The sequence below is a fragment of the Daldinia decipiens genome, assembly GCF_022478715.1.
Source record: "Daldinia decipiens strain CBS 113046 unplaced genomic scaffold F4813scaffold_30, whole genome shotgun sequence".
Taxonomy (NCBI): Eukaryota; Fungi; Ascomycota; class Sordariomycetes; order Xylariales; family Hypoxylaceae; genus Daldinia; species Daldinia decipiens.
This window is the reverse complement of record NW_026054573.1, coordinates 272,531-299,697: the sequence shown is the minus strand read 5'-3', so window position 1 is coordinate 299,697 and position 27,167 is coordinate 272,531. Positions and strand designations below refer to the sequence as shown.

Sequence of the window (27,167 nt, the reverse complement as noted above, 5' to 3'; positions counted from 1 at the left end):
TAGGTACTATTATATAGTATGACATGACCCATCCTCAACCGTCGGGCGGTCCCGCTAATGTTGCGCAACCCCCAAGTTTCATTTATATGAAGTACCTTTGATGCCTTAGGTGTTTATTGTCGAACATCGTGATGTCCTCGTATCTACGCCATCATATCCTTACCATTTTCCTTACTATTTCTACTATTAACTTGATCCGTCAAACCGATAGGCCAATACCAATTACCGACATACTATGCGTGAAGATTTCTTATTTGCGTCACCGAGATACGTTGGGCTGAATGTCTAGCTTCGTAAGGACGGTGACCGATTGGGTCTCAAGGCGTTTTTTCATGCTTTAGTTCTATTGACCATAGATCGAGAAAGTACATAAGGTAGAAATCATTTTCTAGCTACAATTAAGTACTTGGATATTCTGTAAGGCCGCTAGCGTCGATCTAAGATTAGCAACCCCTATGGCGAGACAGGGAGGAATGGGACGAGACATTATGATCGATGGTATCACTGCAGGCTGCAGTCTGCAGTAATTATAACCTCAGATTGTTTCAAGGAAAAATGGTATCGCATTCGCATTCCAAAGGGTGAAAGCTTGTTTTGTCTTGCCAAGCCGAATTAGAGACGCGCCTAAAATCCTGCGTAATATGTAACTACCTATGTAAATATTTATGTATGGGTTTCTTCAAAGTAGAAAATTTACAGGCTAGAAGTTACATAGAAGCTTTGGAAGGATCCCCACAACCCCGGAGTGTGATGTATTCTACATTCCGGGGTACTGTGGAGAGTAATCACCGATCGCTCGAAATAGTTGCGCGAAACCCTTAGGTTAGACTTTAATCTTGCGCTAAATGACGTACCTAGAAAGGTAGGTAAGGCAGAGTCTAAATAGGAGAAAGTTATAAAGGGTGAAATTAAACGTCATAACCTTTAGAATGCCTCTCAAGGCTACGTCGATATAGGGGCAACATAAACCAAAGGGATGTTTTTTAAGCTTTTTGGACGGGTCGCTAACGAGCAGCTGGGTCAGAAAGTCACAGGGTCTAGGCACTGTTCCTCAATATTCTTACGTAATATATTTTGTGTAACCACCGTGTAACCACCACACGTCATCTTATAAATCTCGTAAGGGTTACCGGATGATTCTACCAATCATATTGTTTCCAACTATACTTACACTTAACTGTGTTTTAGTAGGTGCATGTAAGTACCTCCTAAGAACCTTAAGTAAGGTACCTAAGCTCAGAGAAATTCAGGAAGTAAGTACATGGTCGAATAATACCCCAACTCATGTCTGATAAGCTTTATTAAATGCAGAATGCCTCGCGCTGGCGTTGCGCATTAGCGTAAAAAGGTGAGCCTACAGGGGTAAAATCGGTGTTCTTTTGGGTAGAATCCTGCGGAAAAAACAGCACCGAAACTTAAGCCACCATCCAACCCTCCGCCTATTTAACTTCGCGTAATGCCCCCCCTGAAACGCTTCGCATCTTATAAATCTACTCTTGGCTTAGACCTATGCGTAGAACTATGATATTGGAACTACCATATTAAAACCATAATTCTAGTCTAAGCGGGAATAATCGAATAGCACCTATTTAATATGTATTAGTTATCGCCCGTGGAACACAACTTTCTACTCCCCCATTTAATCTCCAGAGACCCCCCTTTCACCACCCCACGCTTTTACTGTCAACCACTCAAGTCTCCCCTTTTCCCCGATTTTAATCTACCATTTAATATCTTGATATTCTATCATGGCGAAGCTAAACAACCTCGATGTAATATCTGGGCTGTCGGATGGAGAAGCCAGTGAAGCACCTCCTAGCTATTGTGAAGGAAATGGTGGAATATCCCCTGGCCAGGCTCCAGCGTCACCAACTGAAGAGTTAAATGCCACCTTCGATCATGTTATGAATTTTGCCCCTGATCCCGTCGAAATATCTTCTTGGAATTCAAATATAACACCCGATACTTGTCTTGTACATCTCAAGCTACTTGCTGCCTTCCAGAGTTTAAAGGAGGACGTTGGCTATACGGATGGCATTTGGGGTCTTTTCGATAGCCGTTTTCTCTTACAGCAGGATAGGAAGTCCAAACATGTCGAAAACGGGCAGAAGCTCGAAGAAGAGACCATGAAACGTTTGGCTAGCCTTCGAGAGAAGCGATGGGCGCTTTTCGTAGCAAGAGCTGTGGACCGATATGAGACTTGGTGGGCTACGCTTTCTAAGAAACACCTAACAGAGAGAAATATGCAAGGCCGCTATGACGAAGAGTCAGCCTCTACGGTATATGGTACGTTTACGTCCAAAGGGATACCCCTCCAATGGGCCGAACATATACTTCCGCCTTTAGGTACGTCAAATTTACAATGAGCGTATATAAAATCATGATTAATTTGAATAGATGTCTTAATGGTCTGGCATGCTCACATGCTCAATCCCAGAGCATATCTCGAGGATGCTACACTATACTGCCTGAATGGTTTGTGGACGGCTGGCATGCCATGGCAGCTCGTTGACAATGCAATTGATACCAACTTCAACTATAATGTCTCGCTCGAATGCAAGGAAGCATGGGAAAATCTTATAGGCCGGAAGTGGGATAATGTTGATGACCCTATGGTTAAAGTACTCAAATGTCCTACTTGCGCCAAGACCCTTAACATACCATGGACAACATGCGAACTATCCGAAGGATATACTAGTAAAGACTCCTATCTTCTCGGAGAGGGTTATGGAGATGGAAACTTTAAACACGTGTGTCCCAAATGCGGAAGAACCATCACGAGAGAGTTCCTCGAGGCAGCCAAATTTGTTAAAGACTCACGGAGGCTCCTCTCCCATGGTCGCCCAATGCCCGGTACGATATTAGAAAACGACACGGGGCTACCACGAGAGGTTCCTGATGCCCGCCAACAAGAGCGGACATTCCCAAACCGAATTATCAAATACCGCCTTCGCAGCCAGTTGCTGCTATTAATTAACCCTCATAGAAACCCTGCACCTACTATGAACGATGTCCGCGTCCTCATTGAGCGCACACTAAACAATAACAGCGCTATCAAGCAAATAGAGGGTGTTACAGGACGTGACTTAGCCAAACGCTATCGTCTCGGCATAAAGGCCAAGGCACATACTCGAAAGGTGATGTCGCGGTACTGGGGGAACCCTTCCCCGTTCGCTCTTGATCTTGTCGGCGCCGTTCTCCGCCAAGGCATATTTGTAGAAAAGATGAACAAGGTATGTTCGTGATATTTTGAAGGTTGGGTTTTTATGTAAAGTCATAGGCTTACACTATCTACAGATTGACTGGCTCCACAGCCCAGCGGCTCGGGATACAATGTCACGACTACTCAAGAAATATAAACGCTTTGTAGACATCATGGCCCGAGATCCTTCAAAAACTGCCGTCCCAACCCTCGACGTCGACTTGGCATGGCACACGCATCAGCTTAGCCCTTTTGCATATACCAGGTATATGTACACGAAAACCCGCCGTCTGATTGATCACGACGACAAGATTGACGAAGATAAGCTGTCTACGGCTTTCGAGTGGACGAGTAAGGTATATCAGGAAACCTACGGTGAGGTTTACTCGGAGTGTACGTGCTGGTACTGCGAGTCGATTCGCGCTTCGCATGTGTCCTCTCTCGGCAGCAAGCTCCGCATATCGAGGAACGAGAAGGGTACGTCCATCCCTCTCCTTACTAACAGCTAGCATAACTACAATTCACACAAGGTTAAAATTTGTTTATCTTTAAGCTAACTTCCCCCATAGTCTCTGAGACCTTCCATAAATCCGGCAAAGCTGCGCTCTGTCCCCCTGACAGCAGCGCACACATCTCGGCACACAACTCTGTCAAATTCACCGACGTAGACGCTAGTCGCGAAGTCGTGCACCGCCGCTTACACGAGACGCACCAACAACACCTCAACCGCAACTACGAGCGCGCGCAGAAGCGTGCCCAGAGAAGAGGTCGCGAGCTCCCGCCCCGAGAAGAGTATTACCATTCTTACTGGGGATACCCCTACATGATGTACGGCCCGTACCTCTACCCCATGTACTTCACCCCGGGATGCTACCCTACTGGCGCCCCTGGCGAAGCAGTCGCCGGACAGGGCGCCCAAGGAGGGTGTGCGGCGGGGGCCTGTGGGCAAGGAGGTGGTGGGTGTGGTGGAAGTGGAGGGTGTGGAGGTGGCGGTGGTGTAAGTTTTAACTTTACTAGTTCTTCCCCCTTCTGCTACTGAGATCTGTGACTGGACACTAACACTATGCTTCTCTAGTGCGGCTCCTCGGGTGCGGCCTGCGGCGGTGGTGGAATCGGAGGTGGCTGTGGCGGAGGCGGCGGCGGCGGCGGTTGTGGTGAAGGTGGAGGCGGATGTTAAACAAGGTGCTGCTACGTCTACTTTGCCTGATCTATATTCCTTTATTCCAGATTGTAAGATGGTGTGTTGAGCGATGAGTGTCTTGTGTGTTGGCTATGAAGCATGTTTGAGGTACCTAGGATATATGGATGGATTAGTCGGTGTGTTATGAACAGGCTGGTTGCATGAATTATTAGGTTAGGAGAGGAGCGATAGCGATGTTTTTGTTTTGTTTGGCAAACTCACCTTATGCTATGTATAATGAGTTCAGATAAATATATGTTTTCTTTCTTGTAAATGTGCGTCTCGCTGCCTTGTCGATTATTATGTTTAACTTCTTGTCAGGGTTTAATAAGGGTAATAGGGGTTCTTTTTTTACGTGAGCATATATGTATTAGGGTCGGTGGGGTATCCGACGACTCAGATCATCTTGTCACTAATCTTAGGAGTAGCCTTGTAGGAGAACACGCGAAGGTTTCCTTCGAAGGGACGATCGACTTGGATGAAAGCAACGTCACGGTGATGGCGGTCCCTGTCAATGAGCCACTCGGTGGTACTCACGATGTTCTTGGCCAAGCGATACTGGACGATTGGGGTCTTGAGTGAGTCCCTCCCGTGATAGCCGATGTGTCACTTAATATGGACTGCTTGGCCTAGTTTGTCTTCGCTGTCGGCGCTAGACCGACTATAGATGTTGTGGCTAGCAGTGATATGCAGATCAGGTCGAATCAACCAGCCAGTGCCCATAGCGAAGTTTTTGTTATCCTGGCTTGGCTTTTTGTATCGTATCTGCAGGTTTATAATGGCTGCGAGGTATTATAGGTTAGCCAACCTACTTAACCTAGGCATATCACCAGAAAGGGAATGTTGATGCGTTTATAATCACATCGATACTTGCCGCCATCCTTATAGTCGTTTTCGTCAACAAGGGAGCGGTAGTCAGGGTCGAATACAGACTCCGTGGTTATTTACGTGCTAAAGGAGCTTTCTGCTCGTGGTACATCAGTGTTTAGGTCCATAGACTAGATTCCGGCAAGCCAACGTAGCTTTAAGAAGCCATTACAAGGGTAGGTTAGTGAGCCGTTAAGCTGATGGGTTAACAAGTAGTTATAGAGATAAAAGTGAAGATTTCTAAGAACTTGAAGTCTTGAGATTGTGCGTTTGTTGGTGTTTCAACTTGCAAATGAAGAATTGAAAGATATTTATATTCACAAAATCATAGTAGTATAGGCTGCTTCTCCAAGTCAGGTCCCCGCATTTCTTAACTCCAGCTACCAGCAAAGCCATCCACTGTCCCGGAAGTCTATAATCATAACACCATGGGCTTCAACCAGCCGTCTCAGAGATGGGCGGAAATAGTCGAAAGATTCATGCTGTCAGTAATAAGAAAATCCCCGAAGCCAATCGCGAATTGTTAGCAGTTCCATCATTAAGATATCGCCGTCGACACCATATCTTCATTCGCAATGTTCAGCCTCGCTAGCGGCCTGTTTGTAAAAAGGTGAGTATGGAGATGGGATCTAGCCATATCACTCGTGGCGGGTTACTAGTGCCGTCACAATAGATTTTCCAACAACCGGGAAAGAGATACAGGTCCTAGTAACAACCCAATATATCCGTCCCCGTGTTGTTTATATTAATATTCAGGGGATAGTATCATACAAGACCAATCTGATGCAAGTCAGGGGTAGGATACCAATTAAGGATAGGACTTATTTATTATCCCCCTTTAAAGTTGTCAGTAGAGCCGTGTGGATCCATAACAAGCGCCATGTCTTCGAAGATATTAAGAAAACAACAGTTATTATCTATGGACAGAGGCGCCACCTCCGCTGATAGCGCATGCTCTTATCAAGGCACGAATATGAGACAATTGTTGACGAGACTTCCGACCAGTAATAGACATGGCATTCCAGGAGACGAAACTCGGGTCCTCAGGGAAAGATGTTTTATAGATCACGGGTAAAGATCAAATTTCAACTATAGATTATATTAAAACTATACTTTTAGGAGAAGCTAGCTGAAGAATTGATCTATTGTGTAGAGTTATGACTACCTACCTACCCACCTTATTATTGGGTACTAATTTGCATGTTACGATGGGATACAAGTTCTATTCCCAAGGTGTAAGTGTAGGTGTAAGTCCTGCCGGCCCGTGCAGGTACATAGGTGACAACTGGCTGACAGCCCCACTAAATATTGGGTTCATAGTGGTCTGTGCGTTAATTTTCAACCCTTTTGCTCATTCTGAAAATTTCTCTTGAATCATTTTAAACTTAGCATTTCAGCTCTACCATCTGCGTTTTGAGATACTCTTCGATGACACCACTCATTGGTAGTAAATATAAACACACAAGCAGAAAAGATGTATTCCAACTAGGTTTGTATCTTCTCATTTTATCGTAAATCTCATGACGCAGCAGACCTTACTCCAGCCACTCGAACCATCCTACGAGTCTTTCACCCGAATGATCTTTCTTCCGTGATGCGTCTTGCGTCGTGGTCCTGAGAGGGCTTGGAGATATAGGGCGGACGGTGCTTGCATCGTCCGTATAACTAATTTGCTGCAAGAATAAAATCAATTCCTATGGACCATCATAGTCCACGCTCATCTTGTGCTTTACCTTACAGTTTTCCACATGAGCGAGGCTCCAAGCGCTCCGACATAGCGGCTTTCGGGTTACCCTCTCAGTCTGCCGTGCCCAGCCCTAGTTCCAACTAGGTTCGGCCCAACGGTGATCTCCGCCCTCGGAGCGGATTTCATTCGTCGCCCGTTCGTCGGGACGTTGGACGACGTCACTACACAGCAGTTCGCTCCTGTTGTTGTACTTAAATTCTGCACATGTGCATTTGGCATGTGCGAATGAGCACTTTATATGCCAAGCTTGAATGTATATAGAAGTTTTCTTGCTTCTTAAACTTGTTTATATCTGTGGTGTAACAACTGTCATGGCGTCTGGACTTATTATTCTAATAAAATTTTGATGTATTTTACCCGTTCATTCTTGCGATCGTCAAGACGTCAATACTTGAATCACGTAGCGTTTTCCACCAGGTCTAAGATGCCGGCCAGCACTAAATCTAAATTCTCGCACCTCCCGCTGAGCACCAGCGGTCCGATAGAATGCGCTGTGTCCGGAACGGTTGTGTTGAACACACCATACTTCAACCGTGGCTCGGCACACTCGGCTAAAGAGAGACGCGAGTTCAACCTCACCGGCTTACTGCCTACTGGCATTCAAACTCTCGAACAACAAACGGAGCGCGCATACCAGCAGTACGCCTCTAGACAAGATGACTTGGCCAAGAACACGTTCTTGACATCGTTAAAGGAGCAGAACTTGGTCCTATACTTCAAAGTAAATTTATCTTGCGGCTCATCCCAGTCTTAGTCCTTGGTTGTTTCTATAAACCCCCATAAATCAAACTTAGTCTCGGCCCGCCTAACAAAAAATCGCCATGCTGATTACTTATAGCTTATTCAAGACCACTTGAAGGAGATGTTCAGTATTGTATACACACCAACAGAAGGTGATGCAATTCAGAACTTCTCACGTTTGTTCCGACGACCCGATGGCTGTTTTCTGAATATCAACGATATTGACAGGGTTTCACATGACTTGGCTCAATGGGGGAAACCCGAAGATGTCGACTACATTGTCGTCACAGGTAAGTGTTCAGAATCGGCGATTGTCGTGTAACTGCAATATTGATACATATCAAACTTAGACGGTGAGGAGATCCTCGGCATAGGAGACCAAGGCGTAGGTGGGATTCTTATCTCAAGCGCGAAGCTCGCACTCACTACTCTCTGCGCTGGCCTTCATCCCAACCGGACCTTGCCCGTCGTGCTGGACTGTGGAACAGATAACGAGAGTCTTCTTAATGATGATTTATATCTAGGTCTGCGCCAGAGACGGGAAAGAGGGGAGAAGTACGACAAATTCGTTGATGAATTTGTTCAATCCGCTCGCAAACTGTTCCCTCACGCTTATATCCACTTCGAAGACTTTGGTCTGGCGAATGGTGAGTGATCCCACATGGTAGGATGGGACCTTGAACTAAAGCGCATATTTAGCTCGTCGTATCTTGGACCATTACAGATCTGAGATCCCCTGCTTTAACGATGACGTCCAGGGAACTGGATGTGTTACCTTGGCTGCCATCATGGCTGGACTGCATGTGAGCAAGCAAAAGCTTCGGGACACCAAGATAGTCATTTTTGGCGCAGGAACTGCTGGCGTAGGCATTGCTGATCAAGTCCGCGATGCTATCGCTACCGAGAAGGGGGTTGACAAAGAAGAGGCCGCAAAGCAAATCTGGTAAGTATGAAACTTATGAGGAATTGATACCCGCCTTGCTTGCGTAGTATAATACTTATCATCATCATTGTAGGCTGATTGACAAGCCCGGCCTACTCACCACCAAAACCGAGCTCGACCACGGCCAACGGGCCTACGCCAAAGAAGCATCCGAATGGGATGGCAAGGAACGCTCTCTCGTATCCGTCATCAAAGAAATCCACCCCAGCGTCCTCATCGGGACATCCACCGTCCCCAAGTCCTTCACCGAAGAAGTCATCAAAGAAATGGCCAAAGGAACCGAGCGCCCCGTCATCCTCCCCTTATCCAACCCTACCAGACTCCACGAAGCCGTCCCCTCGGACATCCTCAAATGGACCGCTGGCAAGGCCCTAGTAGCCACCGGCTCGCCCTTCGAGCCCGTGAAAGGCCCCTGGGGCAAAGACGGCGCGGACGTCGAAATCGAAGTGGCCGAGTGCAACAACTCGGTCGTGTTCCCCGGCATCGGCCTCGGCGCCGTGCTCTCCCGCGCGTCCAAGGTCACAGACAAAATGCTCGTCGCGGCCGTTCGCGGCGTCGCGGATCTGAGTCCCGCGCTGAAAGACGACACTGCGCCCTTGCTGCCGGGGGTCGAGGACGTGCGGGCTGTGAGCGTGCGCGTTGCGAGGGAGGTTGTTCTTGCGGCGGTGGAGGATGGTGTTGCGGGGGAGAAGGGGATACCGACGGATAAAGAGGAATTAGATGAGTGGATCAAGGAGCAGATGTGGGATCCGGTGTATCGCCCACTAAAGCGTGTTGAGCCGGAAGGCGCTAGCAGGGCGGCGAAGGCGGAGTTGAAGGTTGTGGGGAGTCTGGAGAAGGTTCGGGATAGGGTTGCTAGGTGCTAGGTAGGGAGTGAGCTATATCAGGTAACTAGTACTCTTGCCCGTGGGTTTTGAGGTGAACCCGGGATGAGGTTATGGCGAAGATGTTATCTAAGGATTGCTCGGTAGATCAGCTGGCGTAGTTGTGTATGCCGCGGGACTTATGAATATCACATATATATATATATATGTGCCGTTGCTAGTGTATCTATCATCAGAATAAGTCTGATTCAACTACTTAGGTTAGATGCTTTAATCGCGAGCCATGGGATCTGAATGGGTATAAATTATGTCTTGTCGGTTTTTTTTTTTTTTTTTTTAATTGATGGGATATAGGGGTGTTCCTGAAGTTTATTAACTCTGAAGATAGGTAGGTAGGCTTTGAAGTCGTGTGTAGAAAGAAGACTATACTGATTGCCTGCCTATACATGTAGGCTATATATAGGTACAGTTCGACTAGAACCTTTTGTCTATAGGACTATACTATGTGATACCTAGGTTGGGTAAATACTAATTTAATCTATCCATTCAATTCGCAATACTAGACAGATATAACCATATATAGGGAGGGTAGGTAGGTACACAAGACACCCGAGACAACCCCAAAAATTGATATCATGATATATTACTACATCCCTTCATATATAGTAAATAAATCGACAGCCAGCATAATTCCAAATTCGATAAGAAATCGAGTACTAGATTCGACCCGGCTAACTCCATAGAAAGCAGCACTAGACAATAGACCGCAAAGCAGGCAGCTGATTACCTACCTACTAACATACCTCCTCTCTTGCCCCCCGGTCCCATCCCCTTTCCCTTCCCGTAAGCCAAGACTTTCCCATCCCATCATCAAATAAGCCCCGCCCTAGCCGCCTCACCCCCGCCCCCCTGAAGCAACTCCTCAACCTTCTGTTTCCCCTTTCCAAGCCCTCCCTCACCAACACCCATCCGACGAGCCACATACCGCTGGGCTACAACTCCGATACTCAAGCTCAGCGTCTCCTCGACCCACTCAGCAACCCACTCGCGCGGGTCTACGCCGCCGCTCTCCACGATCTCCCGGATCTCGTCGGGGACGTTTACGCCTTCCGGACCCAGGTGCTCGCTCTCGCCGCTGGCAGGCGTCAAGGGTGCCGGCGCATCCAACCAGCGGATCCATTTGGCTGGGATGTACTGGCTCACGGTGCTGTACACAATATCGTGGATTGGGTCGAGGACGTAGACGGCGAAGCAAATATGAGGGTCTGTACTGCTGTCGTCGGCTACGGCGCTGGGTTCCTTCTCTGCCTCGCCAGCTGTGCTACCGGCGAAGAGGGCGGGGTCTGCATCTACGATGATGGGCTGGACGGCGAGGAAGATGTCACTAGTTCGCACGGGATTTTCCTCGCTCACGGGTTCTAGGGCACGTTTTTGCGCCTCATTAACACCACCGCTAGCCGCGAAGTAGTCATGGGAATAACTTTCAGCACTAACGCGGCAGAGCTTGGTCCCCTCGATTATACCTTTCACAGTACCTAGGTCGCGAGGCGAATCGACTTGCCTCCACCAGGGTCCGTCGCGCCAGCCGGCAGAGTTGGAAGAACTCTTGTAAAAGGCGTCCGAGGATCGTCGAGCGGTATTCTCATGGCCGCGTTGGATGACGAGGAGGTCGCCGCCCTCAACTTGCGACATGACCCGGCTGAAGACCTCGTGGATGAGAGGGTCAAGCGATGGATAGCCGACGATATCGTGGGTGATGTGGATAAGTAGACGCTCGTGAGAGGAGATGGGCGGGGCAAGAGTGTGTAAGATGTTGGCAAAGGTAGGCAAAGCGTGCTGGCGGATACCGTCGCCTGTAAGCAAGATTGTTAGTTCAATATGTTCTTAGTCAAACCTCTCCCGATAGGTAGGCGCCGTATTCAAATACATACCTAGACCTCTCAGAGCTCCAACGTTTCCTTTAACCTGATCGGCCCATTTCTTAGCTTCCTCATTCTGCTGGATCTCCTTGTATGCAGCTTCGGCTTGCTTCATAGCTGCATTTGCTGTAGCACTGGCCGTAGCAAACAATCCACCCCACCAACCACCGCCAGCAGCTTGTGCTGTCTCCTCGACCGGCCCCTTCTTCTCGGCATCCTGGAGATCAGAGCTGGTGGCACTGGGGGTAAAGCTTGCGTGGAGGGAGCGAGTGCTATCGACGGACTTGCGTGCGACGTTGGCTGGCTTGTCTTCGGATTGTCGAGGGGCACCAGGCGGAGGTGTTGCTGTGCTAGTTCGTTTAACAGGTGCCTTGGCAGATGTCTCTTTGACGCGAGGAGTATGGGGTCGGACGGGTTCTTCGCCAAGCTCGTCCTCCAGCTCAGCAAGACCAGGTATGTCCTTCTTGAGCTTCTCGCCTCGAGTCTTAGAGGGAGCCGGCTTAGATTTACTAGCAGGCTTCTTAACTACGCTCTCGTCGATTCCTTCGAAGAGCTCATTCAATCCATCATCGGCAGACGCCTTTGACCGCCTTGCTGCCATGCTGGGTAGGTAGGTAGGTAGGTAGGTAGTTATCGTAGTGGGGGGAGGGTATCTTTATTAGAGAAAGATCGCTAGTAATTGCGATGGAGAGGAAACAAATGGAGGATAGCTAATAGTTTCTGCGCTAAGAAATAGGCTACGAAGAGCTATTGCGATCCTAACTAGACGTACACAGGAATTGACTATGATTCGCTGTGGCCTTGTACATATGTGTAGGTATGTATGCAGGGCCGCGGGGAACCAATAGTTTGAGCGGATTCGAGATGCAACAAACACTATTTCAACAACTGAGAACTGAGAAGAGATGCTATGCTATATCAACTAATTTTGTAGAGGCTGGATGAGATGCTATTTTTAATAAAGGATGGGGGATGGGGGGATGGGGGGATGGACAGTTCAATATGGCATGTGATATGCATTATAGGTATGATATGTTAAGTAGTAAGTACACTTATGGTATCAGTATCACCAGTCGATATGTGAAAGGGTTTCGGTTTCGGGAAGGAAGATGGGACACACGGAAAGCTTTGACCAGGTTCCATCAGGAACTGTCGTCACTAAACGGGGTAGGCGGACCAGTGGCAGCAATACACGAACCATATTGGATGTACATATGTATGTATATTACGTGATCTCCCGCAGCTTTGACAGGGAAGTTACAATGTACGTACTATGTACAATGGCGTCTGATCCAAAAGTACCTAAGCTAAGAAACATATTCGTGTTATCCCATTGGCCAAAGACGGGAAGGTGCTTTAGTAAAATCCAGCAAGTGGGATAAGTATTGTGGCTAGTACACCCAAATCGGGATTTCATCTGTGGCTTTGAACAGCCCGAACCTCGAGAAATTAGCAGTGCACCTTGCACCTAATAATACGGGCTGGCAGTAGGTAGTCATAGCAGTAACGCAGTAGAGCAGTAGAGCGGCGAGACGAGGAAAGATCGAATCAAGTCCCCTCAGATATTATTTACTTCTTGATCTTTAAAGTTGTTGATTCTGATTCTCATAGGCAGAAACTTCCTGTTTTTTTTTTTCAGGCACGTATTGACCGCCTAAGGTTTACTGATTTCCAACCTAGCCATCACCATCAAATTTGGTCGTTCTTTCCTACCAAGTCAGCTCCTTTCATCAACCTTTTTTCTCACCACGTCTCTCTTACACAACACACTCACTGCACACCTGCAATTGCACCAACTAGGTACATTTACTAATAACCATTTCAGACTACGACCGAGTGACTCTTTCAAAGGCCTCGATTCAACTTCTTTTTTTTTATTATCAAATCCATTCAGTCTTGACTATTGTATACTTCAAGTTTTATCGGCGGCGGGCTGCTTGTCCTTGCATCTTCCCCCGGCAGCTAGCAATTCAGTCCACCCCGGCCTTGTACCAATTTTCAAGCATTGCCTCCTTACTAGGTTACATACATACATACATACAACCACTTTTTTTCCCTTAGCCACAGCCTACGCCTAACAACGAACAACGAACAACGAGCAATTGTCAACGACGCGCAACGAAGAAATACAATTTGCACTAATAGCAAACTATATTTCTAGCTAGCGGCTATTTTATGTTTTATACTTGATCGTACCTTCTTCTTCTCTTTTTGTTGGTTTGGGAAGGCGCGCTTCAGCCATCAACATCCTGAGCCTTTCCCCACTTACATAATCTCCGACCCAAAACTTCTTTCACCTTTAATTCATACACGTACATTAGGTACTTCACTTACACATACAACATATCCATACTTGCAAACCTGCGACAATTCTCGACTATAGAGAATTCACAATGGACCCCTCTAGCGGTCCTCGCGGAAGAGGCCGGAAGAGTTATACTTTTCCAAGTACCTTTCCCGTTACTTCATCACCTCATAACTCATCAGAGCAACCTATGCAACAACCTTCATCCGCAGCATCTTCTTTTTCTTTCACCGCAGAGACGCCGAGCCCTTCCGCTTCTAGAGAAAAGCGAATTCGCGCTCGCAACATCGACAGTGCCGGCACTATGCCAGAAGATTCCGCTAGCAAAGGTGGACGCTCCTTGAGAAAACGTCCTCGTGTAGACTATACATTTGACCAGCTTGATGATATTGAGAGCTACGGTTCAAAATCTACGCCCACCGCTACCCGCACGTTGAAGAGGCGGAAAACTGACTTTGTTCCTAATGAGAATGAGACGAACGAAGATTCTGAAGCTCGCACTAGTAGACGAGCTTCCGAGCAACCTCAGCCATCGTCATCTCGCAAACGTAACACTAGAAAGTCCACAGCAGAGCCTCAGGCTTATGTACCAGAGCAGCAGATTGATGATGCTGAAGTACGTGACACCATTGAAGTTGGTGGACACCATAGCGGAGAGTCGGATGAGTCGATGCTTAGACGAACTAGCTCTGGCTCTGGCTCAAATAATGAGGCCAAGGCTCCCATTCCTAACATTCCCGTTGACCTATCTATTTCTTCGGAATCCTCACAATCATCAAAGCCGTCGGAGACATCAGAGCCTTCGGTACCTTCAGAACCCTCACAGCATTCACAACTTTCACTATATACCGCCCCGGGTGAGAGCCACACTAATCTACGAAAAGCTCAACCCGAAACTATGGCCAGAAATGAAGGTGAACTCCGAGAGCAAGAAGACGAAGCAGACGATGATGAGATACTTGACATGGATGACGATCACGCCGAACCAGACTTACTGGACCGTCTCACTCCATATATCAATGGCTCTTTCGTTTACTACCCAGACTACCAGGATGATGAGCTCGAACTCCCGGAAGCCGAGGTAGATCCCGAGGTTGATGCCGAAGCCTATCCGAACGCAGATACTGAAGCGAACCATAGTACTGCAGTCAATGCTGAGGCAGATCCCGAAGCTGGTCTAGAGCTAGAGCCCGACGTAGCTAACGAAGACGGCCCAGAAGTCGCCGCCGGTGAAGAAGATGCGACTGTTGAGGACACGCCGGCCGACACTGCCGCAAATTCGCCCGCTGCAGAATTAGAGCCATCCGGTACACAGCCAGCAGATATGAAACAATTCCGGTTCAAGAAGGCTAGAGAGGCATCTGAATTCACCGACCTATTCAAAGACATTAAGTCTTTGTCTCCCAAAGAGCTATACCGAAGAGTTGAAGTTGCGAACAAGGCTCTTGCGGCATGGCAGGATGAATTCAAGGAGCTGCGAAAGTGGACGGATGATTACGATAATTCAATTCGCGCCCACAAAGAGGAGGAAGCCTTCAACCGTCGCTTTAAGGCCACTGTTGCTAGAGACCCTAGCGCAAACCCCATTCAGAAAGACTTTGTCGTCAAGGGCGTTAGAGCCAAGGACACGACAGAACCAGAAGTCGCCTATGCCCGACAGCAAGACAGACTTATGGCTAACGTCTACGGCTTCGAGTATGATCCAAGAGCAGATAGAGTGGGTAGACAAGACCCCATTGCGCAACGAACTGGCTTAGGTCGCCACGGGCGTCTTCGCGAGAGGCCCAAACAGACCGCCAAGGCAGCCGAGGCTGAAGATCCCAATATCTTGCAAGGAAAACGAACAAGAAAGCCACCGGAGAGGTTCAACGAAGGTGAAGCCGCTAGCAGAGGCTCTACCCCAGCTCCAACCCAACGCCGAGGACGTCGTGGCGCACAGGCACAAGAGAATGGCGACCAGCAACAGAATCAAAACCAGCCTCAAGCTCAGGTTCAGGATACAAGCGCACTAAATGTAGCACCCGAGCCAGCTGAGAAAGAGCCGCTTAAGAAGAAAGGAAAAGGCGGCAGACCTCGCAAAAACCCACCCCTGGCACCGGAAGCTCGGCCTACTCCAGACCCAGAACCAGAGCATGAAGAGACCCATCCCGAACTCCAGCCTGTTGGCAACTCGCGCCCTAAATCGCAACCGAAGACGCTGTCTAAGTTGCAAGCCAAACCCGGGCCTAAGGTCAAGCCTGTTGCAGGACCCATCAATATGGAACCCAAACCCGATTTAGCGCCTTCGCTGAAAAGAGGAGCTGAGGAGGCGGCCATAGAGGAAGAACAGCCTCACAAGCGTAAACGCAAGGCCCCCGCAAATGCCACGGCAGTTGTAGAACAGGAAGAAGAAGAAAATGTGCCTAATGGTGTAGAGCCTCTAACACCCTCGAAACCGGCTCGTCGGACAAACTCCCGAAAATCCGATATTCCATCCGGATCCTTCAAGACTGCAACCCCTAAGACAGTCACTTCTACGAGTCATCAAGCCGAGGAGCCTCGTCCCCCTACTGCATCGTCTACCGCAACAGCTGAGACAGTGGCGTCTACAAGTAACTACCAGCTCCGCGAGAAACGTCAAAGAAAGTTCACTAATGATATCAACGATGATGACTTCATTGAAGAACCTAAACCCAAGCGTGCCAAACGCGCCCCGAAGAAAACACAGACCAAGGTTGAGGACCTCACACCTGCTCCAGAACCCGCTCCAGTGCAGCAACCAGAACAGAAGGCTCCTCCTGCACCAAAACCGCCTACCAAAATCAAGTTCAAGGTGAAGAACCAGCATCCTCCCTCAGTGCCTGCTCTTAGCACACCGCCACTAGTCCCTTCGCCCTTAGCACCAGTTCACACCAACAATGCTATCAACGGGAATTCCAATGGCGACAATAGTAACAATGGATTTGCTGAGCCTAATACCCCCGACGGAGAGATTGGTGCGGACCCCAACAAGGACTACAATTCCATGACTAAATCTGAAAAGATGTCCTATTCTATGAAAGGTATGTTTGAGTTCCTCGTACACTATCCCATAAACAGTTCAATCACGCAATATACTAACATGTAATAGCTCGATGGGCATCTGGCTCTATGAACACGGCGGTAGCCAAGCGCCGTGCAACGCTTGCCGCTAAGAAGCAGAGTGCAAAACCACCTGCGGGAGCTAATTCTACGGCTCTCAACCAAGCAGGAACACCTACCTCTAGATCTACACCAGGTGGCGACGAAGACGACGAAGTAACCGCCCCAAGGCCGTAGTTACCATCATCTTTTTTATTACGGCGTCCGGGCAATGTTAAGCAACGCATGCGGCATTACCACATAGAGGACTATTTCAGCCATTATCTCCAATTGCAGCCTACTTCTACAGCTAGCACGATCCATCCATTACAGTTGATACACTATCACATCAGTCAAGTCTCATTCCGGCTCCATAGCATGAGCACGCCTAGGACATTAGCGCTATTGCTTTTGCTCTTGCTTCTCACCACTTCCAATCAATATGAAGTACTCCAAAAAAAAAAAAAAAAAAAAAAAAAAAAACTATCAGATGAGCATTCATCGAGTCTTGACATATCAATATTAAGCAAGGAGTTACGGCCATACAAACACTAGACACTCTCGTGCGCCTCGTTGCGAGAGAAAAGTATTATACGGCGACGCTGCGTACTATTAGCAGCCTATCGTCTTACAGTAGTAATGGGAAGTTTAGATACTTGGACTAAACTTTCCCAGCCACGCAATATAGGGCGACGGGTCAGAAAGCCTCAACTGACTCGTCCGCCCGCAGATGAAGGGCGGGGGGGGTGTTGGATAATTAAATCACACCCATCCAGCCCTCGGACACCCCCCGGGGATGGGACGGAGGTGTACCTAGACAAACATCACCTAGGGAGCCTCCGTCCACATTATAACCCCATGATGGACGGATGAACGGGATGCTGGATACTTGGACCAGCGCCCAATTCATCTGTTCCATCTTCCATGAGTGATGTAGATAGGAGTTTGGATACTTGAACCGGCTCCTATTCTACTCATCCATGAAGGTGATGTGTAGATAATGAATGGACTGGGGTTGGATAATTGGACCAATTCCAAGTCCACTCATTCATCTCCTATCTGTAGGTTAATAGGCTGTCGGATACTTGAACCGACTTCTGGTTAGCCTATTGATAGGTAGAGGGATGGATAGCCTGGGCGCCATACATATGGCCAGCCGCGGGCCCTTCCATTTCTCTACATATCACAGTCTGGGTGGAGGGCTGTTTGGATACTTGGACCAAACTTTCCTTCGCCCGGGCTCATCCCTGGGGGGTGTTCAAAACAGGAGACGCGAGGAGGTTTATGGGGTTGGGAAATAGGGATAGGGCACTTTGTACATATCGGGTATATACGGCATTTGGGCCTAAGGGCGAAGCGTTGTCATTATTTTGCATAGGTGGGTGGATGGGATGTTTTGATACCTGGATTAATTCCTATCCACCCCACCCACGGAGCGAGCATCATTGTACGCATAGGAGCGAATAGGATAGAAGGGGGCCTATACATAAAATGGAGGGGAAATGGAAGATACCTTTGCCATCAATTTTGGAAGTCGGTAGCATATATATGTGAGATATATTCACGTCGTAATACTGTTATTGGTGTACGTTGTGTAAAATGTGAGACCGACGGTGATTAAGTTGTCTAACCTAGCTACATGTAGGTAGTTGCTTAATTATTTATACTTTGACTTAGGTAGTTATTCACCTCGATCAGTTTACATACAGTATACCCAGGACTGCATACATGTAACTAACCTAAGCGAGGAGATATAAGCTCCTTCATCCTCTACCCCAACTTCCGTTAAACCCGGTTGTCTACGTAGTTCTGTGTTAGGCGAATATACTCGTTTAGTAAATGCTCTATTGAAAAATGCGAGTACAGCTCTGTAAACCCCGTAATCTAGGAATATATGGATGAGAGCTTAAGGAGCACTATTCATTACCATCATCATACACGGCACATGGTGTCAATCGAGATGAACCAATGGCCGGCTACAATCATGGAAAACAAATCACAAATCAGCAATGGCACGCCAGAATAGGGAACCGAACTAGCGATTGTCCAGGATGCAGTTTCTTTTGGTTTGGTATGTCTCCTTTACGCCCCGAAGCCGAAATGCAAAGTGACCAGTCCTACCACCCGACACGCGACATAGGCCTCCATCTCAAATCCTCTCACCAGCAGTCGTGAGAGCGGCCGGCCGTGGTTGGTGTCGTTCTTCTTCCAATATCAATCAGTCAATCAATCGTGATGACGTATCGTCAATAAGGTAATGTAGGTTAAGTGGTGTGAATCATCCTCCTCTCACCCAATGCTCCGCCCGAAACGAAACGCTCGCCTTTTTACATCACTACGCCGGAGTTGCTGGCAATACGCTGGGTAGACAGGTTAGAATCCGTGGGGTTGAGGGATGTGTGGTAGCAGGACTTACGGGCCATAATTCGGCAGCTTCCTTTCCGACGGGGCCGGTGATGGCAGAGCCCTTCATCTCACCCTTGGGGTTAACGATCTGGGGGGGTAATACGTTAGCTATGTGCTCTGCATGATATATAAATCCAAATACGCAGTCTCCCGTCCATCTGTGCTCAACCATGTATGTAGAATTCTAGCACAGATTTGGTTGCCGCGTATTTGGTGTATATAGGAGGTCAAACTTACGACACCAGCATTGTCCTCGAAGTACAGGAAGACACCGTCGGTTCGCTTCCAGGGCTTGGACTGTCGGACGATGACGGCGGGGTGGACCTTCTTTCGGAGCTCGGGCTTTCCCTTCTTGACGGTGGCCATAACCATGTCGCCAACACCGCCGGCGGGCAGTCGGTTTAGACGGGCACCGATACCCTTGACGGAGATGATGTACAGATTTCGGGCGCCGGAGTTGTCGGCGCAGTTCATGATAGCACCGCTGTTCCGTATGTTAGTCTCGAATTGGGTTTGCGGGAGAGGGAGAGGGAGAGGGACAGAGTTCCTGCACTTACACAGGCAGAGCGAGGGTCATCTTTAGCTTTCCACCGGGGGCACCACGTCTGTGAAGTGGAAGGTTAGCATTTTTGCTTCAGAGCTTCGTTGTCGAATTAAGTATTCCATCGTCGCGAGTGTAGCTTGCTCCATGGCAATCCAACCCTCCAATCTCCTCCTCTTTCGTGCAAATCATTCTTCCCAAATTCGCCTTTCTCTTTACACGCATTCCCCCACCAACCAAATCTTCAATCTCCTCCTCCCATTTTACCCCGCCAACATTTCCGCTACAGATCGAGGAATTCGAGTTCGAATGAGATTAACTTACGAGAGCTTGGCCATTGCGACTGATTTATTCGGGGGTTCTTTACGGTCGGGGTGTGGTGGTATTAACGGTGGTCGAAGTTGGTGGTCGTTGTCACGGGGAGGAAAAAAAAAAAAAAAGGTCAACAGCTCCAAGTTTCTTGAGGGTACCTAAGTTTACTACGCAAACCTGGAAATGTGCGGCTTGGAGAAAAAACCCTAGGGACCCACAAAGTTCGGGAAGCGATTTCCGTAAAAGGAAGCCGTGTCACGTGATAGCTGTGGATTTATCGTGAAGGGATCCTTGTTCTTTCGATGTGGCCCATGCATTCCGCTATTTACACCGGCCAACCTGCCAAACTTACAATATGACAATTGACACTGAAAATAATTAATATCATCATGTTAAACCTACATAACTACACCTCAGATGCCAATATACTAGATATATAATACAGCGCAATTCAATTCAACGAGACGCAAGTTTATGGGCATGTGCAGTAGTTTCTAGTGTTGGGCTGAAATCTACGCCATGAAGTTTTCCCAGTCACTTTTTATCATAATATCGATGGGTCTCAATCGTATATTAAGCTATAACTTGGCATATTGCACTATATTGATCTACTAATTGACCTGATAGCTCCATACGTGGTTATCTGCTAAAAGATACAGCATATAAGCTATACTTGCATATTGACTTAGTGTACGGATCCGTATCAATTGTATAAGTGAGGAGGGAGGTCCTTCTTAATATATATACATTCCATGCCAAGATCCCATGTACTGTACCTGAAAGTAGTCCCTTGACCACTCATTTCAACACCCCGAGTAGTGTCAGCGCGACTAGTGGTCGTCTCTTTCATACCAGGGCTTCACGGCCTCTAGCAGCTTCTCATGCACTGCTGCGTCTCCGCTATGCTTCAGTACTTCTTGATAGACATCATCGCCGATTCTTTGAGCGAAAACGAGGAACGACGCCCACGTGAAGTCAGCGAAGCCCATCTTCTTCCCCTCGAAGAAAGGGCCGTCGCTGTTTTCTTTCAGCAGGGCGGTGACCTTCTCCAGAGCAGGCTGCGCAGCTTTCCATGCTGCTTCGCCGCCCTGCTTCTGAGCTACCTCCTCCAAGGTATCGCCAAACATGACTTCGCGAGTCCGGCGGAAGTAGTCCTTGCTAGAATCGTTCAGTATCTTGTTGAAAACCCCCGGGACGTAGACGGCCTTGGTGGCAGTCAAGATCTGCACAAGGAGTTCCTTCACTTTTGGCAGATAAGGGGAGTCCAGGTGGAGGCTCGGCTCCGGATACTTCTTCTCGAGCACTTCGGCGATTGTGAAGGAGTCATTTACCCAAGTCCCGTCGGGCAAGATGATCGTCGGGATAGTGTATACATCCATCTTCGGGAGGCTACGAGGTAACTGTCAGAAAATTCAAGTTGATTTTTTGTAGATTATCCAGAGACCCCATAGAATGACCGTCTCATTCGCCTGATTCTAGGAATAAGGTGTAACGACAATGACCCATCGAAATTCAGACATCGCTCGAATTTTGGTGAGCTCGTCCGCAAAAATACATGAAACATTATACTTCAGACACACTCACTGGTCTTGGAATCTTCCCTTGATGTCTGGGTATTCAACCTATCAATTGTGTTAGCTTCACGTTGGGAAGTATCTCCAAATTCCGGTAGAGTTTACCCATTCTGTCTTATAGGGGAGGTTCTTGTAGTTCAACACAAACCGAGCTGTTTCTATTTTTTAGAAATGATATCCAATCTCTAAACGTATGATAGCACCTACTTTTCCATGGGTTGTATGACCATGTCTTGTTTGGCGTCTTAGACGGCAAGTCGAAAAACACGATCTCCTGATTGGCCATTGTAAAGGAAGATAATGAAGATACCTAGGTAGTCAGTAATACAATACTAAGAGTTGCAAAAGGATTCTTCACCAGATACAATAATTAAATAGAGAAGTAGAAATTTAGATCGGAAGGTCCATTGTCTTTATGCTCGACTATAATATTGAAGATGACAAAACACTAAAAGTCTCCGATCCACGCATGAACTCGCCGGCCAATGCATGAGCCCCGCATCTACAATCGGGTTATTTAGGTAATTGCAACAAGTACTACTTCGTATGCGATGTCTCATCCGACTATACTAATTGAGTACTAATTAAGAAGTCCATCCTACATGCTTCTTGCTCATCGGCCCCCCTCCCCTTAATACCTCACCCACCAACTCCCCGGAAATCACATAACCCGGATTATTGCCGTTGCTAATAACATTCTGTTGGGGATCAGGAATGACGCCTCCCATCTGATGCCTGGATCTTTGGTGAATACCTTATTGGCCGCAAGCTAACAACGGGGCACTAGCTTACAAATGATTCCGAGGTTATTTGCAAAGAGTTCGATAAGCGCTCGTATGATGATTTGACTACTTGCATGTGCGTAATGGATATGCGTACAAGGTATAACAGTCGGCAATGCAGCCGCTGCTTTGGAGGTGCTATGACTCTAAGGTATTATGACTCTAACGTATTATGACTCTAACGTACTATGACTCTAACCATACATACCGAGGCATGTAGTCTGATATTATGACTCAGATAGGTAGCATATTATCAATCCATAACTTAGCTCCGGATCAAGGACCGATTTAGCTAATACCATGAATATAAGCTTAGTATATTTAGTTTATATAGCACCTAACGTCGGTTGTTGCCTACCTAGATGCAGATAGTTAATGTTATTCTATTAATACCATTGGTTTATCATTTGTACTTTATAAGTTACTCTCGCCATTCACTATTTCTATTTCTGAGTCCTAATTTCGACGGTTGCATTCTATAGAGTTGATGGCGCCAGACACCAATATCTCATCGAACTTTCTATCGTGGCTTTTCATGTTATGATTTCATCATAGAGGTCTTACAAGAGGGGCTTTCAATAAGCATAATACTTTATGAACTCCCATAGGTCTATTGATGCTTCCTGATCCCACCAGGAAATTCAGGTGAGGATTCTAGATGAGATATGTAGATCAAAGAATAATTTCATCATGCATAGTTGTAGGCCCCCATAGCTAGCTTAGAGTTCCTCGCCGAAGAACGAAGTTGTTTTCCTGCTTCTGGCTCTATCTTACGACAATTCATCTTTTGTAGACTACCTTAGGTAGCTTATATACCCGGTGATATCCCCCGAAACTTCTCGTATGATTATCGTATAATAATAAATTTATTTAATCACTTGAAGCCACTTATATATATCCTTGCAAGTGTGTAAGTATTGTAGTGGTCTTGGTGTATTTTGTCTGGGTTGAGTAACACAATGATACCATTACTCCTTTATATAATGAGTGATGTTATTTGTAGATTACCTTGCCGGTCCTTCCACGTAGACTATCTTACAGAACAAGTGCATGCACCTGCCACCAAATTTACTAGTAAAATGACATGGCCACTTTCTATATAATTTCAAAGGAAGCTTCTTTTAGCCAAGATGGATAATTCCCCTCCTCATTACCAGCACACTTCATGTCGGGTAACAAGCTTTCTCTTATGTGTGTCAATATACGTAGGTAGGTAGATAATCTGTTTTTTTGCAAGTTCTTAATACTTGAACATTTTAACAATATTGGCAGCTATTTATATAAGCTATGACTGGGAGTTTATTCTTTAGCAATACCTAATGGCTAATACCGATATAAGGGTAAAACGTCAATACGTCATACTAGAAGCAGTGAATTTTAACAACAGCGAGCGCGCTATGCCTAGTTTGTCATTAGTTCAAGGAAAGCTGACCAATTACAATTTACCATTTGATTCTTTGCAGTAAGTCCCCGTTTACCATGCTGTAATGAGAGAAATTAATGTACCTAGGTGCGTTACGATCCTATAAAGTACAGCATAAAGGCCAGGTAAATAAATAGGTACCTAACATACAGAAAATCGTATATAAACAATTATAAAGATTTTGGAATCGTACGTTCTATGTACCTAAGGTACTGGAAGGAGTGAATATGGTCTAAGCTCTCCATTGGCTCCTGACATACCCTAGCAACTAGTTCGGGTTAGTAGGTGCACGCCGCAATGCACCAATCTTATCGATAGCTACATGTATTCGGCACGATAGGTGCGTTTCTGGAGATCTTGGCCCGACATTAACACTTTCCCATCTTAACCTATTCTTTCTTATTCTCCTTTGGTTAACCCACGATCAACAATGGCCCACGCAGCCCCCGTTGACATTTGGAACGGTAATGGCATCGCCTTGGGAGCTCCTTCTCCCAAGAAGGTTGCTTATTTCTATGATTCCGACATTGGAAACTTCGCCTACGTGTCAGGCCATCCAATGAAGCCTCATCGCATCCGGTTGGCGCACAGCTTGATTATGAATTATGGTGTGTACAAGAAGATGGAAATTTACGTGAGTAATCATGGCGCCTGTTACTCTATCTAGCAGGATAGCTGACATTCCAAAGCGTGCGAAACCTGCAACGCGACTCGAGATGACCCAATTCCATACCGACGAGTACATAGATTTCTTACAGCGAGTCACCCCCGAGAATATGGACAATTTTCAGAGGGAACAGGGCAAATACAACGTTGGAGATGATTGTCCGGTATTTGACGGACTATTTGAATTCTGTGGCATAAGTGCCGGTGGTAGCATGGAGGGTGCCGCTCGGCTTAACCGTCAAAAGTGCGATATCGCAGTCAACTGGGCGGGTGGTCTCCATCACGCAAAGAAGTCTGAGGCTAGTGGCTTCTGCTATGTAAATGGTACGAATTATCTCATATGACTTGCTGACTTTGATATACATTTCCCTTCGGCTATGCTAATACGGTTACTGAGTAGATATCGTTCTCGGAATTCTCGAACTCTTACGATTTAATAAGCGCGTCCTATATATAGATATCGATGTACACCATGGCGACGGCGTCGAGGAAGCTTTTTATACCACAGATAGGGTCATGACGGTTTCTTTTCATAAGTACGGCGAATACTTCCCTGGAACCGGCGAGCTGAGAGATATTGGTATCGGCCAGGGCCGTTACTACGCGACTAATTTCCCCCTTCGCGACGGCATAGATGATTCTTCATACAAGTCAATCTTCGAACCGGTCATATCAGCCGTCATGGAATACTATAATCCGGATGCGGTCGTTCTTCAATGTGGCGGAGACAGTTTGTCGGGTGACCGCCTCGGTTGTTTTAACCTGAGTATGGATGGACATGCCAACTGCGTAAAGTTCGTCAAGAGTTTCAACCGACCAACTCTGGTCCTTGGTGGTGGCGGTTACACAATGCGTAATGTCGCCCGTACCTGGGCCTTTGAGACTGGTCTGCTTGTTGATGCTCAGATGGATCGAACCCTACCATTTAATGAATATTACGATGTAAGATTACAGTCTTTTTCACTCTTTTTCACTACTACTTCGATAGCTAACCTTGAAATCAGTATTATGGGCCTGATTACTCGCTTGACGTGCGTGCCTCCAACATGGAGAACGCCAATAGCCCCGAGTATCTAGAGAAGATAAAAAATCAACTGATCGAAAATCTTCGACGTACCGCCCATGCTCCATCTGTTCAGATGCAGGATGTTCCCCGTCACTCGATGGGAGCAATGTCTGATGAAGAAGAAGCTGAGCTTGACGACCTCGACGAGGACGAAAATAAAGATGTTCGCATGAGTCAGCGCCAGTGGGAACAGCGCATAGAGCGGGACAACGAATACGAGGAAAGCGATAATGAGGACTTGGACAAAGCAAACGGAGTTCATCGAAACGGCAACACGCGACGGACATTCATCGACTATCACAATTCAGATGTTGAAGCTGATAGCGGCGCCGTGACGCCTGCCAACGGCTCTGTTGAACATGTCATCAAATCCAAGGAGACGGATGACATCGTTATGGAGGATGTAGTAGACAAGGAACCTGAGGTCGAAGCAAATACTCGTGATAACTCCCAGCCAGAGGAGAAGGATACTGAGCACGAAAGCAAGGCTGCTAGTATTGCTGATCAGGAAGGAGCACCAAAAGGATCCCAGGGAGTCGCCAAGTCCGATAAAGATGGCAGTGAAAGCGAAAAGACTGCTGCTGCTGAAAACGAGTCTGCGAGCGAAAAGACTGAGACATCTAAGGAGGCTGACGAGACGATGCGGGATGTCGGTGAAAGCAAAGCACCAACGGAAGAGGCTGAAAAGGCGCCTAGCGCAGCGCCAGAGGCTAAGAGCACCCCGGAAGCTGAAAAAGTCGATCAGGATGGGGACGTCGACATGGACGCCCCGGTTGCCGCCGTCCCTGAGCCAAAGCAAGAGAATGGAGCAGACGCCAAGGACCAGCCCGCAAAGAAAGCTGACGCTGCGTCGCCTAGTTCTGCGGAGCCCGCCAGTAAAGACAAGGACAAGGACAAGGAAAAGGAAGATGCGAGCTCCTAAGAAGATCCAAACACTAATTTTGATACCCACGTTTTGAATCTTCTCGTTCTTCCAAGTCTTTAAAGCAACCGGTGTATAGGAGATGAATGGGACGGAATAGGGATGGTGTTCATCGGGTTCCTCTTCAGATCATTGTAGATTAGCCGAGCGAACGGCGTTCAGGTTTCCCGGCAGCATCAGTGGCGGAGGGACGGCCGTCTTGCGTTAAGTTGGCGGGCTCGCTCCTTAGCTAGGTTATTTTGCTTAGAGCTTTGTGATTTTATGTGATGGTTTTTAAATCCCGTGATTGAGGTGATCTGCTGATGTGTTGAAGTTACCGTATCTAATTTGACCAAACAATATTGTTACCTCGATGAAAATAATATGTGGATCGTAACCTTGGGTGGTTAAATAGGTACCTAGGTAGTTAAGAGGATATAGTAAGTTCTGTTTTGGAGAAGTAGACTTTACATTTTTCATAGCATTTCTCTTTTGCAGTTGGCTTGGCCCTATATCTACACCAAATATTATCACTGGTGTGTAATACCGGGGGCAACCATTCACTACAACCTTACTCTAGACAATTGGGTAGGAATCGTTCCGGATGATAGAGGGGAGAGTTACACAACTGCAGCGCAGACACTACGATTAATACACTATAGACACGGC

The 27,167-nt window shown here is 47.2% G+C and overlaps 7 protein-coding genes across 7 annotated transcripts; 4 read left to right on the top strand and 3 right to left on the bottom strand.

Annotated features, from left to right (window-relative positions):
• The first annotated feature begins 1,264 nt into the window (after positions 1-1,264).
• Positions 1,265-4,656, top strand: F4813DRAFT_180598 (uncharacterized protein). The gene is made up of 5 exons (XM_049239314.1): positions 1,265-2,346; positions 2,398-3,233; positions 3,298-3,679; positions 3,772-4,199; positions 4,278-4,656. The coding sequence occupies exons 1-5, from the start codon at positions 1,749-1,751 to the stop codon at positions 4,377-4,379; spliced, it is 2,346 nt and encodes a 781-aa protein (XP_049097336.1). The 5' UTR covers positions 1,265-1,748; the 3' UTR covers positions 4,380-4,656.
• A 2,764-nt stretch (positions 4,657-7,420) lies between these two features.
• On the top strand, positions 7,421-9,546 carry F4813DRAFT_391791 (NAD-dependent malic enzyme; the record flags this gene model as incomplete). Its single annotated transcript, XM_049247206.1, has 5 exons — positions 7,421-7,717; positions 7,835-8,027; positions 8,088-8,384; positions 8,437-8,680; positions 8,754-9,546. 5 exons carry the CDS (start codon positions 7,421-7,423, stop codon positions 9,544-9,546), a joined length of 1,824 nt encoding a protein of 607 aa, XP_049097335.1.
• A 394-nt stretch (positions 9,547-9,940) lies between these two features.
• Positions 9,941-12,510, bottom strand: F4813DRAFT_367705 (maintenance of telomere capping protein 1). The gene is made up of 2 exons (XM_049244202.1): positions 11,436-12,510; positions 9,941-11,357 (listed from the first exon to the last, which is right to left on the bottom strand). Exons 1-2 carry the CDS (start codon positions 12,022-12,024, stop codon positions 10,375-10,377), a joined length of 1,572 nt encoding a protein of 523 aa, XP_049097334.1. The 5' UTR covers positions 12,025-12,510; the 3' UTR covers positions 9,941-10,374.
• A 1,016-nt stretch (positions 12,511-13,526) lies between these two features.
• F4813DRAFT_180547 (uncharacterized protein) lies at positions 13,527-17,246 on the top strand. The gene is made up of 2 exons (XM_049239313.1): positions 13,527-16,769; positions 16,838-17,246. The coding sequence occupies exons 1-2, from the start codon at positions 13,817-13,819 to the stop codon at positions 17,023-17,025; spliced, it is 3,141 nt and encodes a 1,046-aa protein (XP_049097333.1). The 5' UTR covers positions 13,527-13,816; the 3' UTR covers positions 17,026-17,246.
• Positions 17,247-19,088: 1,842 nt separating this feature from the next.
• F4813DRAFT_367683 (ribosomal protein L14 domain-containing protein) lies at positions 19,089-20,350 on the bottom strand. Its single transcript, XM_049244201.1, has 5 exons — positions 20,099-20,350; positions 19,791-19,838; positions 19,471-19,717; positions 19,244-19,321; positions 19,089-19,187 (listed from the first exon to the last, which is right to left on the bottom strand). The coding sequence occupies exons 1-5, from the start codon at positions 20,110-20,112 to the stop codon at positions 19,155-19,157; spliced, it is 420 nt and encodes a 139-aa protein (XP_049097332.1). The 5' UTR covers positions 20,113-20,350; the 3' UTR covers positions 19,089-19,154.
• Positions 20,351-20,641: 291 nt separating this feature from the next.
• On the bottom strand, positions 20,642-22,464 carry F4813DRAFT_367677 (putative glutathione S-transferase). Its single transcript, XM_049244200.1, has 5 exons — positions 22,019-22,464; positions 21,868-21,970; positions 21,766-21,812; positions 21,671-21,708; positions 20,642-21,475 (listed from the first exon to the last, which is right to left on the bottom strand). Exons 2-5 carry the CDS (start codon positions 21,944-21,946, stop codon positions 20,917-20,919), a joined length of 723 nt encoding a protein of 240 aa, XP_049097331.1. The 5' UTR covers positions 21,947-21,970; positions 22,019-22,464; the 3' UTR covers positions 20,642-20,916.
• A 1,781-nt stretch (positions 22,465-24,245) lies between these two features.
• Positions 24,246-27,144, top strand: F4813DRAFT_367669 (uncharacterized protein). The gene is made up of 4 exons (XM_049244199.1): positions 24,246-24,499; positions 24,555-24,855; positions 24,932-25,473; positions 25,536-27,144. The coding sequence occupies exons 1-4, from the start codon at positions 24,296-24,298 to the stop codon at positions 26,517-26,519; spliced, it is 2,031 nt and encodes a 676-aa protein (XP_049097330.1). The 5' UTR covers positions 24,246-24,295; the 3' UTR covers positions 26,520-27,144.
• Positions 27,145-27,167: the final 23 nt, after the last annotated feature.

What these genes read in the sequence shown, in the direction of transcription:
- F4813DRAFT_180598 (XM_049239314.1), top strand. Translation starts at nt 1,749, where the DNA reads ATGGCGAAGCTAAACAACCTCGATGTAATATCTGGGCTGTCGGATGGA. An exon ending in ACATATACTTCCGCCTTTAG is followed by an intron (nt 2,347 to 2,397) that starts GTACGTCAAATT and finishes TAATTTGAATAG; the next exon opens with ATGTCTTAATGGTCTGGCAT. An exon ending in GGTGTGGAGGTGGCGGTGGT is followed by an intron (nt 4,200 to 4,277) that starts GTAAGTTTTAAC and finishes ATGCTTCTCTAG; the next exon opens with TGCGGCTCCTCGGGTGCGGC.
- F4813DRAFT_367705 (XM_049244202.1), bottom strand. Translation starts at nt 12,024, where the DNA reads ATGGCAGCAAGGCGGTCAAAGGCGTCTGCCGATGATGGATTGAATGAG. An exon ending in TGGAGCTCTGAGAGGTCTAG is followed by an intron (nt 11,358 to 11,435) that starts GTATGTATTTGA and finishes TCTTGCTTACAG; the next exon opens with GCGACGGTATCCGCCAGCAC.
- F4813DRAFT_180547 (XM_049239313.1), top strand. Translation starts at nt 13,817, where the DNA reads ATGGACCCCTCTAGCGGTCCTCGCGGAAGAGGCCGGAAGAGTTATACT. An exon ending in GATGTCCTATTCTATGAAAG is followed by an intron (nt 16,770 to 16,837) that starts GTATGTTTGAGT and finishes AACATGTAATAG; the next exon opens with CTCGATGGGCATCTGGCTCT.
- F4813DRAFT_367683 (XM_049244201.1), bottom strand. An exon ending in ATGACCCTCGCTCTGCCTGT is followed by an intron (nt 19,718 to 19,790) that starts GTAAGTGCAGGA and finishes CATACGGAACAG; the next exon opens with CGGTGCTATCATGAACTGCG. An exon ending in AAGCTGCCGAATTATGGCCC is followed by an intron (nt 19,188 to 19,243) that starts GTAAGTCCTGCT and finishes CTGTCTACCCAG; the next exon opens with CGTATTGCCAGCAACTCCGG.
- F4813DRAFT_367677 (XM_049244200.1), bottom strand. Translation starts at nt 21,946, where the DNA reads ATGGCCAATCAGGAGATCGTGTTTTTCGACTTGCCGTCTAAGACGCCA. An exon ending in TCCCCTATAAGACAGAATGG is followed by an intron (nt 21,709 to 21,765) that starts GTAAACTCTACC and finishes CACAATTGATAG; the next exon opens with GTTGAATACCCAGACATCAA. An exon ending in AAGGGAAGATTCCAAGACCA is followed by an intron (nt 21,476 to 21,670) that starts GTGAGTGTGTCT and finishes GTTACCTCGTAG; the next exon opens with CCTCCCGAAGATGGATGTAT.
- F4813DRAFT_367669 (XM_049244199.1), top strand. Translation starts at nt 24,296, where the DNA reads ATGGCCCACGCAGCCCCCGTTGACATTTGGAACGGTAATGGCATCGCC. An exon ending in ACAAGAAGATGGAAATTTAC is followed by an intron (nt 24,500 to 24,554) that starts GTGAGTAATCAT and finishes GACATTCCAAAG; the next exon opens with CGTGCGAAACCTGCAACGCG. An exon ending in CATTTAATGAATATTACGAT is followed by an intron (nt 25,474 to 25,535) that starts GTAAGATTACAG and finishes CCTTGAAATCAG; the next exon opens with TATTATGGGCCTGATTACTC.